This window comes from Diadema antillarum, unplaced genomic scaffold, assembly GCF_040938485.1.
Source record: "Diadema antillarum isolate AM-2024a unplaced genomic scaffold, OU_Dant_1.0 seq00001106_RagTag, whole genome shotgun sequence".
Taxonomy (NCBI): domain Eukaryota; kingdom Metazoa; phylum Echinodermata; class Echinoidea; order Diadematoida; family Diadematidae; genus Diadema; species Diadema antillarum.
In genome coordinates, this window is record NW_027271922.1 from 468,679 (window position 1) to 484,204 (window position 15,526).

The 15,526-nt window shown below is 38.8% G+C and overlaps 1 protein-coding gene across 1 annotated transcript in view; it reads right to left on the bottom strand.

The window, feature by feature from the left end:
- Nucleotides 1-386: 386 nt before the first annotated feature.
- The window catches only part of LOC139743805 (arf-GAP with Rho-GAP domain, ANK repeat and PH domain-containing protein 2-like), a 116,798-nt gene continuing 101,658 nt past the window's right edge, over nucleotides 387-15,526 (bottom strand). Inside the window, exons 38-42 of the mRNA XM_071654259.1 lie at nucleotides 13,243-13,445; nucleotides 12,548-12,589; nucleotides 10,875-10,938; nucleotides 9,728-9,763; nucleotides 387-1,573 (exon numbers count right to left, since the gene is read on the bottom strand). Coding sequence (XP_071510360.1) covers nucleotides 1,391-1,573; nucleotides 9,728-9,763; nucleotides 10,875-10,938; nucleotides 12,548-12,589; nucleotides 13,243-13,445 — 528 coding nt within the window. The 3' untranslated portion in view covers nucleotides 387-1,390. The remainder of the gene's footprint in view (nucleotides 1,574-9,727; nucleotides 9,764-10,874; nucleotides 10,939-12,547; nucleotides 12,590-13,242; nucleotides 13,446-15,526) is intronic.

Here is a 15,526-nt window from a genome sequence, read left to right on the forward strand (position 1 = left end):
ATATGCTGGAAGACGGATAGGTGAGGGGATGTGGGAAGGAGGGATAAGGGAGGGGGATGGAGAGGGATAAGGGAGGGTTAGGAGGAGGGATGAGGGATGGGTAAAAAGGAGGGATAAGAGATGGGGTATGAGGAGGAATAAGGGGGTAAGAGAGGGATAAGGGAGGGGATGGGGAAGATAAATAAGGAAGGGGTATGAGGGAGAAGGATAAGGGAGGCGGTATGAGGAGGAATAAGGGCATCACAGAGGGAAATAGAGGGATAAGGGAGGGAATGGGGAAGATGGATAAGGAAGGGGTTTGAGAAGGAGGGATAATTGAGGGGTAGGGAAGGTAGAACAAGGGAAGGGGATGGGAGGCACGCTAAGGGAGGGGGTATGGGGAGGAGGGATAATGGAGTGAGAAGGGCTTTGTGATGGAATTAACGTCACTTCCCCACATACCACTGAAGGAGTGTCAAAAGAAAGTTCATGTAGACTCTGTCACATTAACCAGTGCAATACGGCTGGGGCGTAAAAGCAATGTGGTGCACAGAGTCACGGACAAACATCCCTGTCAAGGCTGGTTGAATGCTGTACATCTCCGTATTCTCCTTCAAACTATAACAATTACTTGTCAAATTTCAGCTTTAGTGAGTACTCAAAACAGATTCTCATCCCATTAATGCACTTCAAATATCATCATGTCACAAGTTTAACATCCTTCATTGGAATATCAAATTCCAGTATCTTCTAGTCATCGCAAACCAACAAGGAAAACATTTTTGCATCTTCAGAAGTATGAATAGCAAACCATTCCAAAACAGAGTATTACTAACTAAAACACTAATATGCTGGACTGCATATCAATAAACCCCAAAAGATCTGTCTTCTTTAAATTCACAACTAAAATTCTGATTCCATTATGATATCCTAGGCTACAACTTACCTGAACACTGTCAAATGTCATACATGAATATAAACAATTTTTACAGCATGTGTTTCCAAACTTTATGTACAGCCTGATGGTAAGAAAAGAAAAATATTGTGCGGCCTACTCCCACCTGATTATTTCTCAGACAGTATCATATAAAGAGCTTCAGAATCTCTGTAATCTGATTGGTCAATTGTCATGCATTGATTTTTACAGATTCACACTGAGCCACCCATCTAGTAAAATCCAAATGCATGGTTCAAGCCTTGTATAGTGTTGTATGTGTAACAGACATATGGTGAGGAAAAAGATTCTATTTCATGAATTTACTGGCCTATTTTATGACACGAATGAAGCACAGGTCTTTTTCGTGGATAGGTCAGAATTTAATGCTCTCGTTTAACTTTGGAACAGTCTAAAACCTACCTGCTGCATTCATGGGTTTAAACAGTTCCAAAGTTAAACTCAAGCATCCAATTCTCACCGATCCACTCTGTCCTGTGCATCATTTGTATACTGATAAAGACTAAAATCATACAACAGAAGAGGCTTGCAGACAACACTGAAGTCAGCTGCCAAAGATAAGATACTCACACTTGAAGTCCGTTCTCTGATGGAGGCAGATTCTACCGCGCTAAAGACCGGACGGGCTGTTTCGCTAAGCTGCGAGACAGAAACAAATGATGCACATGAAGTGGAGATGTGATACCACAAACTCACATTAATGCTTGATGTCGTGTCTTAATGATATTGTTGAATATCAAGTTATTTTACACTAGTTGATGGTTGTGAAATTGTTTACATGTCATCTACCAGACAATAAGGTCCTAGTTATCAATAAACTGCGATGTGTCATTTAAGCATTTTCAAGAAATCAAAAAACACAAATAAAAACAAAAAGGAGAATACTTTGCATGACCCCTACAAATTAGAGCAGTTGTATCGTTTTGTTTTTGCTGAGGGTTTCTTTTTTTTTTTTCCACACATATTTTTGTCAAGAACTTAAAGGGATCATACAGTTTTGGTTGAGACCTAATTTCAGGTTTCTAACATTTTTTGGTGAGATGAGAAACCTCTTATGAAATACGAAAGAGTATGTCATTCTATGAGGAATTCAACATTTATTTGATGAAAATTGGTTTTGAAATGGCTGAGATATCCAAAAAAGAGTGATTCTAATAAAGTGTGTGACCCACACTTTATTACCATCGCTTTGTTTTACTTTGTTTTTGGATGTTTCAGTCATTCCAAACCCGATTTTCATCAAATAAACTTTGAATTCCTCTTAAAATGGTATACTCTGTACTATATCATAAGTGTTTTCTTGGTATCTCACAAAAAGTGAAAAGCCCAATTCTCATCTCCACCAATAACTGTACCATCCCTTTAAACATAGAATTTTGAAAAAGGAAATGAAATAAAGTCTGGCATATCTGAAGATTTTACTGCAAATATTCATACTGGAAACCATCAATCCTGCAGATTAGATTTCAAACTTAAAACAGTGGGTTACGTAAAGTCTGGAAGAGGAAAGGCATGGCCTGGATGAAAGGGAAGAAGGAGCATAATATGCAAATTAGGAGAAATGAGGGAATAGGGTTGGAACCACCAATGCTGGATTCCCAGTGTCTTGCAATCTATTATGCACATCACGATTGGCCATCAGTGGCTGATTGTGGATTTTTTTTTTGTGAGTGTCTATCATAATTTGTGCCACGATTAAAGATTATGTTCTAATCACAGTGATCTTATCATATCTTATTGGACCTTGTGGTCAGTCGTGGCAATCATATTGATCCCAGACATTGCTTTAAACATCCAAAGCTTTTCCATAATCATCACGATTGCCACAGCTGACCTCAAGATCTCTGATAAGATCTGATAAGATCACCACAATTACGTGTGCTCCAATACTGAAACTGTGATCCCGGGCGTGGCGCATATTGTGATAGACAAAAACAAAAATTCCACGATCAGCTCCTAATGGCCAATCGTGGCGTGCGTAGCGGATCGCATGACAGTGGGAACCTAGCACTAGCAGGTGAAAATAGAGTTTCTGATGCTTATGCATTTATGATGAAGATATGAGCTCTTTGAAATGATTTCAAGATGGGTGGGATAGTGTGCACAAATGCAATGCAACTGAAAGTGGATGCATTTTATGTATATTCCAAAACGATGCCCACAAATGATGAAAAATGTGATATTATCTGACAGAGCCCTTACAAGTAGGAAACTGCCCACAAAAAAAGCAGTTAGAACTTCTTTATCACTTTAGCATTCATGATTTTGGAACAACTCTCTTTTGATATTTCATCGCCAGTGAAATGAGTATGAGGTCTCATGCAGTGTATTAGGTGTCAACCATTGGGTGCGATAAATGCTTCTTTAAAGTCAGAAATTTATCAGAAATGAAGATTATCCTTCCTGGTCACTGTTTCTGGGTTGTTGGGTTTGTTTTTTCTATAATCTTTCCAACATCTGAGCAAATTTAGTCAATTCACTCTTCTAGTCTGAACACCAGCACAGGGCAGGGATATTTTTCTGCTGCTGTGAACAAAACTCATGAATTTAAGCTAGTACATTTTGTACAGAAAAGTAGCAGTAGCTCACTTAATAAAGACATATTCAAACTAAGTACTTTCATATCTCTCTATAACAATGGATGGACAAGAAACTATTATGTGAAAACTAGATTGTTATGCATTGTTAGTTGTGCTTACATGCACAGTAGAAGCTAACACAAAACCAGACAAGAGCATGCACTGAATATGCTCAAACAAAACAGGAATCTGGGGTCCATAATAATAAATAAAGTCATTATCTGCTAGCAAAAGCAACCAGTTGTAGCACCCACATACTGGACAGTGAGTGGTTAGATCAAGGAAACAATTGATTGCTATATGGTTTCCAATATACTGTATACGCCATATATTTCGCAAGTCTAAATTTTGGCGAATCAGGAATTCCCGACGATTTCGCAAGCGGTTAAATTCGCGATCGTGGAGTCCTGCACTGAACGGAGAAATGTACACGCATATGTCACATCCACATTGGGATCAGTCAATATTTTTGCGTGTTTTTAATTTCACGAATAACACCGGACTCGCAAAATTCGTCGGCGTATACAGCATCATGCCCCTTGAGTTTGGTGTTAATGAGCCTAGATTAAAGCATCTGCCACAGATATATCCCACAACAAAAACAAAAACAAAACAAAAACATGCAAACATACACATAACATAAGACAAAAATGGCATTTGAAATACATAGATCTGCAGAACAAATAAATTTGACAATTAGAGCTGTTAGAGACACGTGTAGGCCCACATGAGGAAGTCTTTCATAGTGTGCGTAGTGCAGGTGAATAAATATGAAACTTTCTTGAACAAACTTTCCATTTCAACATAAAGCAAGTAACATGTCATGAAGCTGGTGTGAAATAGTGAAGACGGAGCCAGTGTAAAATGCAGTGCACACCACACACTCTGAATGTGTGTGTCTTTTGAACTACATTTGTGCAGTGTGTGCACACAGTGCTGGGAATAAGAGAGCTGCAGCTAAAACAATAGCAAGTCATTGCAACTGATTGACAAATTGCCCTACATCGACGTAAATAAGCACTGAATTGATCAGTGTTTTAGTAGTAACCATGATAAAAAATCATGGGCGTACATACTCGAGCAGGATTCGAACCTACGACCTCCTGATCACCGGACAGGCGTCATCTCCACTAGACCACCGAGCTTTCGCCCAACAGCAAGTGTTGGTTCTAATCCTTATAGCATGCAGCGGGTACTGCTTTGTTATTAGGGCAATTTGTCAATCAGTTGCAATGAAAACATCTCGACGGAAGAATTTCATGAATTTGAATAATAGCAAGTCAATTCCCTATTGAAACAAAGTAAATCACTGCAAAATATACCTGTGATGACTGTAGTCATGCAACTACATTGTACATACACATACATAACATAATGAACTACTGTACACTACCCATTTGATCCTACATGAAATCTTTTCTCTATATTGGTTGACAGTAAAATTACCACCCTCAAGAACATTTGCTGTATTAAAAGAGATTTTGACCATTCACAATGAATAGCATTGATTAATTGTTAATTTGATGTCAGTTCAATTGTATGCTGGTGTGTGTACACATTCTCTTCTCCTGTCCTCTAATGCATTACTTTATTGCTGAATTAAGTGATTACACTTAATGTAATGTCCAAGTATTTGTACAAAACCACCTCAATATTTTTTTTACAGGAAGAATGTCTAATCACATAAAGAATAAGCCAATGACAACATAATCATATTTGCATTGTCTTTCTATCGTTTATGTACCTTTTGTTTCCTGTCCCACATTATCACCATTAATTGCTACAAAAACTCTATCATTGTGTTTTCTAGAAACTTCTCTCACATTTGTGGGCCGGTGGGGGCTTGGGGAAGACGGGGGGTCTTGGCTGCCCCCCCCCTTTTTTTTTCATAATACATGGGAATAGGGCCTACATAGGGTCCAACCATTTGGGCTCCCCCTCCCCCCCCCCCCCCCCCCCCCCCCCCACACACACACACACTTTTTCTTTACCCTGGAAGTGGCACCAGAAAAATGTGGTTAATCTTATGTTTTTGTTTTTGCTTGTAAGCAGAGTAATCCTGGAAGTTGTACCACACGCTTGCCAGCAGATGAAAGTGGTAGCGGGTAAGACTGTTTTTTGTTTTTGTTTGTTTGCTTGTCAGCTAAAGGCCTTTTATTTTTGCTTGTCAGATTATGAAACCCGGAAGTGGCACCAGAAATATAAAGTGGGCCCCAGCCGCCACTTTTAGAAACATGGTGCCGGCCCTGCAAGTTACATTAATTTAGTATGTTGCCTAAGCACTAGTAAGACACAGCTGAAGACAATATGTTAGTATATGTCCTTGTTACTTGTAGTAAATACCCTCTACATTGATCATCATCATCCTTTGTTTCATCCTGTATACAATGAATCCTGTTTTTCCCACCTCAGAAACACATCAAATTTGGCAAAAATGTGAATACCATTTTCTCTTAAAAGCTCCCCATATGAAGTGGATACCATTACCTCTTTGAAGCTCCCCATACAACTGATATCAGGGTCATGCTGTGTCATCTCACAAACAAGCATGTATGAATTTGTTGCTGATTTTTTTTTTTTTTTTTTTTTTTTTTTTTTTTTTTGGGGGGGGGGGGGGAGGGGGCATTTGCTGTTCAGCATGAGTACACAAACACACAGTTACACACGGATAAGTATGTGGGACTGCAACAAAACAAACTGCACCGAAATGGTGTACACAGAAACACATGGCCCAACAAAATGTTTGAGTTTATTTTTTTCCCCCAAGTTTGCATTTCAGTCATGAGGTCATTTCAGATTTCAGGGTGTGTGTAATCATGTTTATTGGAACATCACTCGTTGTTACACCACCAACCCAATGAGGAAATCATCAAGATAAAAATCTTACTTTCTTTGAGGTTAATCTCAGGAATTTGGTTGCTGTTTTTTGTTGGGTTTTTTTTTGTACCCTCAAAAGTTCTATTAAGAATGTTTGATGTTGCAGAAAAACATATCAACAGATAATATGGACAGATGAATGAGCAAACAACAAAAAAAGAGAAATAAATGAATATATTTTAAAACAGATGAATTGAGGCATCAATCTCAAAATAAAATGATAAATATGACATTATCTACAATTCCCAATTTCCTTAATAGTCACGATATAGATAATGTCATTATGAGCTGAGCATGATGCTCAGACTGTTGTTTGCAATATGAAAAGTGGGTGTTTAACAATCAAATCTATTCCAATGCATGCACCTGACTGATATCACCATGGAAAAATAAAGATACAACTTCAGAATTATTTTTCAGACATAATTACAGAGCAGCAAATTCCCTACCACTGCAACTTTGGTTAATGTTGAATTTCTTTATACACAGCTCAAACTGCCACAAACATTCTTTCTTCTCATCTCAGATTCCAATTGTAAATACATGTATGTATGCAAAAAATAAATAAATATAAAGGTGGTACAAATATACTTTACTGAAATACCACACTCTTGACAATTCTTACAACTCGGTAGTTACTCAAGGTTTTGGAATTAATGCGCGACAGGGAGAATTGCTTTAAGAACCAGAAGTAAATTTGTTTTTATTTGCAGCATAATCATGTGGGGCTTTTTTTTTTTCGCCTTCCTTGGACTATTTGAATTTCAGAATACAAGATGATATGAAATTGATTTCAGCAGTTGTTAAACAACAATGTCAGAAGCTTATCAGTGAAGCTTTGCTGCACTAAACTTGTCTTTGTTACATGCAAGTACGCATTTTTACATTCTGCATACTCTGCGCATCTATAATTCTATTATACATCGACTGTTTTTGGGAAGAGGAAAAGATATTCCTCAAACTCCTGTACATGACGACTACTGGAGGTATGGCTTTCTCTCAATCTATACAATCGATCTCACAAACTATGATATGAAGACTAAGCCTACTGTGTATTACTATATACACCACATATTTCACAGGGTTTTTATTTTGAGGAACTTTGCGAGTTGGGTGCTATTCGCACATTTTAAAACACATGAAAATATCAACTTTGATCCTGACATAGCTGCGATATCCACAGGTATATTACTCCGTCCACTGCTGCACTCCAGGACTGTGAATTTAACCATTCACAAAATTGTCTGAAAGCACTGATTCAAGTTAGACGCGCTATTACATATGGTGTATACAGTAATATACATTTCGCCATTATAGTTTTATTCCTACTGGAGCTACAGTCGTGTCATTATCTATGTGTACAGGTTGCAGTAATTTGGTGTACTCATGTCACTAAAATGACTGAACAACACTTGAAAAAACTTACGTTTTGCGAAACTGAGGTTGAAAGAGAATGAGGCAGGTATAAGGTGAATGCAAGAAGCGAAAAAACAAAGGAAATTAAAGAAACAATTAGTTGTGACAAGGTGAATTTTGTATACGACAATCTGGAAAGTTGTTAGAAGCCATTAGGAGGTGTGGTAGAACTCAGACCGGACTAAGAAACATGACTCAAGCACTAGGTTACAGTAAGGAGTTACTATGATCAAAACTACCGTCGCAACAGCCAGAAATTGCAAAAGCTGAATGGTCGTCTGTTGCTGAGAGCAGTCATCATCACAGTAACCTACTACTGAGTGAGTATTTCATACAACAGGGCCACAATATATTTCGAAAGACATTGAGAGTAGGAATGTATGATGCAGCCAGATGCAAGTGACATTCAGGATTAATTCAAGCAACTATGAACAACAGATCAGATCTTGGGTGAAATTACAGCAAAGATACAGAGAGGTTACACAAGGTGCACAACAGCAACCACATACATAGTTCAGTGCATCATGACAACTATAGCTGTCAATATCCAATTCATTGACAGGCACAGTAAAGAAAGACTGCCATTTGTTTTGTTTTGGTTTGGTGTGTTTGCTCTCTTTGGGGTTCCTTTCTGGCATCCTTTCCCAAGTAAGAAGTGTAAATGGGGCAAGAGCTACACAAGGAAGCAGCATGTGTGCATTTATTCTCACGGAAGAAGTTTGTATTCAAAACCCTCCGATCCCTCATCCCAAAACAAACAAACAAACAAACCCTACAGAATTATGACCATTTCTTGAGAGCTGCAAGGAAGTCTTTAGCAATGGTAGACTTGTTCATTAAGAGTTGCAGAGAACCAGTATTTTTTTTTCTTTATTAAGTACCAGGTGCACGACTAAATATGGCAGTGAAACTATAACAAAGCGAGGACTTGATTCACAGAGACTCCAACCCAAAGCACCTTCTGATCTGGAGATTCTCCCGCCTGAAACCCCTAGCAAACGGGACATTCCAAGTTGATGTGTGCGAAGCGCGAAATTCCAAGGGTTCTAGATGCTCTCTGGTGCTATCTAAGGCTTATTTTTTTAAACATACAATAGCAAAAAGTAAGAAATCCTTTCCAACGGGAGGCACAGAGCCAGGGCGGGAGAAATTAAATCATAACCGGGAGAACGGGAGATTTTGCAAAAATGGGTTTTCGGCGGGAGATCTCCCGTCGAAAACGGGAGAGGTTGGAGTCTCTGGATTCAAATCCCTCATCATTCCCTGACCTCCTTGACAAAAAGAAAGAAAAGAGCAAAGTTTTTTTTTTCTCTCCATTTTACCCATCAACTCTTTTATAAGAATGTCTGAATGAAATGATTTGAGATGCCTTTGTTTCTCATGAGAGGTGCACTAATCTGATGCCAACTGTAGCTTCTTACAAGGCTCTGTAATCTCTGCCAAGACAACGATAGCATATAAATCGAGTCAGTAGGAAACAGTGTAATCAACACATACACATATTGGGTTGCTGTTGGTAATGTGCGCTACATTGCACATCCACCAAATTTTACACCTATTTGCCTGATATGTGTTCTACTTGTATGTATGGCCAAACACACAGTATATGTATTTGGATCAATTTTTTTTTCCTTGCCACAATCTTTTGGTGCAAAATATGCATACATGTGTCAGCATGTATTCATTATACACATGCCTGTGAATGTACATGTGGTGTCCCATGCATTTTTGCAATCAAAATTTTCATTTGCATAATCCATAGACCCAGATCTAAACTACTTGATATTGTGATTGAATGCTGGCCTTTGAGAGGAAAGATCGAAATTGTTGTCATGATGCACTAATATCTGCATGGTTGAAGCCACAAAGCAACAGACACACATGTTCTCCACAACACAGCCTGCTATCCTAGGATACCTACTCTCAGGTTTGATGCGTAAGCTGCTGCACCAGACATCTGCTTAGAGGTAAAATATAAGTCATCATTGAGTGAGAATTTCTCTTACAAGACCACTACGTATTGTGGCATGCACACCACTGCAGTAATGGATCTAATCTCTAACACACAACGAGCGCACTCTGCTTCATTATGCGTCACATAAATCAATTCAAATTCTTTTGGGAAGATACCAAATGTAAAAGTCAATCATTCAAAATGATGGAGAGCATACAATGAGTATCAGTATCCAGCAATGAAAGGCCTGCTTACATTGAAGTGATTTTTTTTTTGATATGTTATATCCTGTCAATTAACTAAAAACAGGTTAAACAATGAGTATTGATTGAATTGATCTCCATTTCCTTTGTTCCTTCTTCAACTACGTGTAATGCATGAAAAACAAAAATAATCAGTTTCTATGCACTCAGACAAAAGAAATTACCAACTTTTAATATCAAAGGTCACATGATTTAAACTTATAATGTCACATGACACTATTTGCTGGCAGAAGACCATCTCCTCATTTGGAATTTGAGTGAAAAAACAAAAACAAAAACAGACGAACAAACAAATCTTGCAAGTCACAAAGCAATGCTCTAATTTTTGAATACTGACGTTCCATTACAAAACAATCGAGAAGTTTCAACATGTCCTAGTGAATTCTAGATGTCAGTTTAAGAAAAAAGGAGGAAAAAAAAGGTTAAATGGAGTTATTAAGCATGTTACATTACAAAATGTAAGCAAAGTTTCTCAGCACAAGTACAGCAATTGTTGGTAACTACATCCAACAGCTTTGTCATTCTGTGTGTACCCATCACATAAAGCCACATGTAATTAAAGAGATGAAGGTGACTGCTGAAGCTGTAGGATACTGGGCACAAAGGATAACAACCCATTGTTTATACTTGTTTGGCTTTTTCGCACACAGGATTGATTGATTTTGCGCATTGCGTAGCAAAATACAGATTTTCAAGAACTGTTAATTTTGAGTGTATGTTAACAGGATTCCTGCAGCCCACAATGTGTCAAGCTCTGCCCCATCCCCTGATCACAGTATCACTGTCTCCTGCCTCACTCTATATATCCCCTTCCCATCCACATCACGACAACCTCGCCCCACCCTACTCACCTTGCATCGGAAGAGACCAGCTAGCCACATGGTTCTGACGCTATCAGAGTCGAAGCAAAGACATCTGCACAATCGTGGTCAAGACAAAATGATGAAGAGAAACACTGTGATCAACACTGTGTTTAGTTGATTATTGTGAGGTCAAACATTGGAATGTGGTAACAAACCACAGGAAAAAGTCACTATTTTTCAAAGGATGATTACACACAATTTTCAGAGAAGAGAAGAAGCAATCACAATAAAAGATTCTTCCAAAATGACTATAAAAGATCTTCTATGAAGAATGACCACCATGGTATACATCGTACAAGGCACAAGATTCAATGAGTCTTGCATCCAGTGTGTCTGTGTCTGTGTGTGTGTGTGTGTCTGTATCTGTGTCTGTGAGTTACCAAGGCATTTAAAAATATCAATGTTGAGAATGCATGGTGTGATCACATCCTTGCTATGCAACCCTACTTACTGAAACTTTGTTACAGGATATTACTTGTCAATAGGGAAAGCCAAGCTCCCAACTACTGTAAATGCACAAATTTTCATGGTACATTAATTTTCACGTATTTAGCTCTACTTCTGGCAAGCGTGTGTTCTAACATCCACAAAAATATCTTCACAATTTTCTCTGCACATTGTGAATGGGATGAAAATTGCGCAGGACGAATTCAACAACCCACAAATATGTTTTTGAGTCGCTCAGCGGGAAAAATGAATAACGCGAAAATATTGACATTTAAAGTAGATGACAGTTTCAAAATGATTCACAACATGTATATCTTAAATCATTTGATCCAAGCTGAGAGCAATCAGCACAATGAAAAAATAATGCCCCCCCCCAAAAAAAAAAAAAAAAAAAAACCTGGAGCATGTAATTGTCTTCTCTGTCAGTAACATCTTCCTACTTTAACTCTCTATCATTCATCACTGCATTGTTGTTGCTGTTGCTGATTTAATGTCATTGATGATGTTCTTGGAGTTGTTATTGTTGTTGTTGTTGGTGGTGGTTTGTCTGTTGTTTTTAACCATCCTTGAGAATCAATATCCTTATGACTTAAGCCTGGAATGAATTGATATGATTTCTTTTTACACCGAAAATAGTTACAATCAACATTATTCTACACAAGTGTGCAATAGAACCTTGATGCCAGCCATATATCAAGTGAATTACATGTATATCTGCCATTCATCAAGCAACAGAAAGGAAGCCACATGAAATGAGACATCTTATGAGTACAAACTACCATATCTTACAAGGCATCATACACATATCTGACCCTAAGAGTATTACCATAAGGGAGAACAGGTTCCTTTTTTTTTCTTCTCTTTTTTTTAACTGATTGACAAATTGCCCTTCATTAATATAAATACATCTGTAACCACCAATCATTCAGTATTTCAGTAGTAGACATGATAAAAAAAATAATGCGCATACCCAATATATACTTGATTTGGATTTGAATCAATGACTTCCTGATTACCGGTAATCAGAAGACCTAGCTCAATAGTCTAGTGTATATATTACGCCTGTTCTGTAATCAGATTGTTGGTTCACTGAATAATCAGTGCTCATTGATGTCATTGAAGGGCAATTCATCTAAACGTTGCAATAAAGGCAACTCAACGCAAGAATTGGTTAACTTTCTTTTTTTTTCTCAATGTCATTGTTGTCAGCTTACTTGAGTTCTTTGTCTCCTGGCACCTGGAATGAGATGGCCCATCTAGGAAAAGTCATATAGAAAAGGGAAACATACCACAACAGAAAGAGGATGTTATCTTTCACAAGTGAGAAGATCGTTGAAATGCAAAAGGTTTGTAAAAGCATAGGCTTAGGATCTGCAGTCTGCTGTACTTTTCCCTTCGTGAATATTTGTTTTGACATTGATCAGTCTTCTAATATGCTGAAATCAAATCAAATTTTGCAAATTCTGCTTACACTGTTTTCTGCTGTCAGTAATGTTGAAAAAAATAAATGTTATTTAATACTGAAATGTTAAAAATGCAGAAATAAAACCAAACAAAAGGTATTTCGGAGGTTCTTAGAAAGCATCAGAAGAACTACAGTGTATGAGAGCATGCTAACAGCAATCCAATAATCGATGTCTCCCCCCACTCTTCCATGGAAAATTTTTAAACTCTGCAACACAGACAGTACATGAAATACTAACACACAGCTTACACAATAAAAGTAAATGCAACACTGTACATCCGTTTGTTTGTCTATCTACCTTACACGTGCTGTATCTGATGTTCTATCTAATCTACGTAATATACTAACCCATCCATAGATCCATTCATCCCTAAAACCATCCCTCTAGTCCCCACCTCACCTACCCCCCGCTTTCTCTATCCCACACCCAAACTGCACACCCACCTTGTCGGGGCAGTCTTCTTATGCTTCTTGCTCGCGCCAAGGTAGATTTTGAGAGGCATGATTTCCCAGTAGTTGATTGGGGCGCCGCCCCCGGAACGGCAGTACCGCATGGTGCTGCCACTGATCTCAAAGTAGTAGTCCTTGAACTTCTTGGGGCCGTCGGCATACTTGATGGTGGCACTGGGTGCCATGTTCTTCAAAAACTGCCATTTGAGTGGGATGTAGAGAAGGTCAAATTTGATTTTTGACTGAATTTGATTTGAATCCTGAATTCCTTTTTCTTTCATAAAACAAGTGAATGAAGTTACAGAGTAACAGAGGAAATGCTAGGAAACAGGTGACTTAAATGTACAGCACTGTTTTACTCGTTAATGCAAGATTGATCATACATGCAAAAATGGACTAGAGTGTACTCCCATTACAAAAAAAACAAGAGACCCGCGGGTCTAGCGCTCACCTGAGTATCGCAAGTTCACCATTCACGCAGTCACTAATCTAAATTATTCACAGTTCTACCAAAATTTGACCAGGCATTCTCACGTAGTAGATAAAATGTACAGTAAGGGCCCAAATTTTTTAAGATTCCTTAATTTGGGGGGATTGGGGCCCTCTGGGGCCCTCTGGGAGGGGCCCATTTTGATAAATTGAGATCCTAACCCCCTAGGGATGCTACCTGTCAAGTTTGATGAAAATCCATCATGAGGTTTTCAGGAAGAAGATGAAAATGTACAATTCAGGCCCCCATTTGGACCATCCCACCCCTCCCCCCTGCCCCCAAGAGGGGCACCCCTGGATCTGCTATGAAAAAACTTGAAACTACAGTCATTAATGTACTCACTCATAGTATTATCATAGCTCTATCACTTCTGATTCTAGAGAAGATCTTTAAAGATTCCTTCATTTTGGGAGGTTTGGGCCCCTTGGGGCCCTCCAGGTGGGATACGGTGCCCATTTGAACAGATTGATATCCTATGCCCCTAGGGATACCTGCCTCGGTTATTGGTTTCTCCTGCCCCATTAAGTACCCACCCCCCTTTGCACCCCTGTGAACAAACTTGAAAGTACAGTTATCAATGTTATCATAGTACTAACTTAGCTCTATCACTTCTCTAGAGGAGAAGATTTTTAAAGATTCCTTAAATTTGGGCCCCCCTGGGGGCCCCCTAGGTGGGGCATGGTGCCCATTTTAAGAAATTGAGATCCTAACCCCCTAGGGATGCTACCTGCCAAGTTTGGTGAAAATGGGTTATGGGGTTCTCAAGAAGAAGATGAAAATGTACAATTTAGGCCCCATTAGGACCCCCCCCCCCCCTCCCCTGGGTCCCAAGGGGGGCACCCCTGATTCCGCCAAGAACAAACTTGAAACTACAGTTATCAATGTACTAAGTCATAGTATTAACTTAGCTCTATCACTTCTGGTTCTAGAGGAGAAGATTTTTAAAGATTCCTTAATTTTGGGGGATTTGGGCCCCCCTGGGGGCCCCCTGGGTGGGGCATGGTGCCCATTTTAACAAATTGAGTTCCTAACCCCCTAGGTATGCTACCTGCCAAGTTTGGTGAAAATCGGTCTTGGGGTTTTCAAGAAGAAGATGAAAATGTAAAAAGTTTACGCACGACGGACGCCGGACGACGGACGCCGGACGAAGGACAATCGCAATAGCTCTTTGGCTCGGGTGACCTAAAAAACCACAGTTGGGACTAAACTCTCGTTACAATGAAGTAAAAATTCATGTCCCATAATTATCATTTATATATCTTTTTACACTTTATTGTTTGGATATAACAGAATGTTGATACAATTGCAAAACAAAAGAAAACTGCTGATCCAGAGGACTTTGGTATGACAGGAGTGGCCTGTATTACATTGTATGCCCTTCCCACACTTGACTGAGCAGTGGAAGCAAGCATGTTATTTATTCAGAACATTGTAGCAGTGATTACTGGCACTTACAGTATTTCAACAGGTGGCGTCCTACATAAATATCTAATATATGCATTTTGCTCTCCTACAATTTAATGTCAAGTCACATGGTATGCTTTAAAGAGAGATCATATGGCTCATTCTGTAATATCGCCATACAATGTAGAAAACTTTCAAGGATATACATGTACACTGTACATTTGTAGCTACACTTTCCAAACACGTACCGTTTCGGTCACTCTTTCAGGAAATACACTGGATATGTAAATAAAACCACAACAAAGAACAACATACGCTACTTCCTACTCATCTACATGGAGGAGGCAGACAAGGAGAACATTCGGTTCATAACACAGAAGTCAA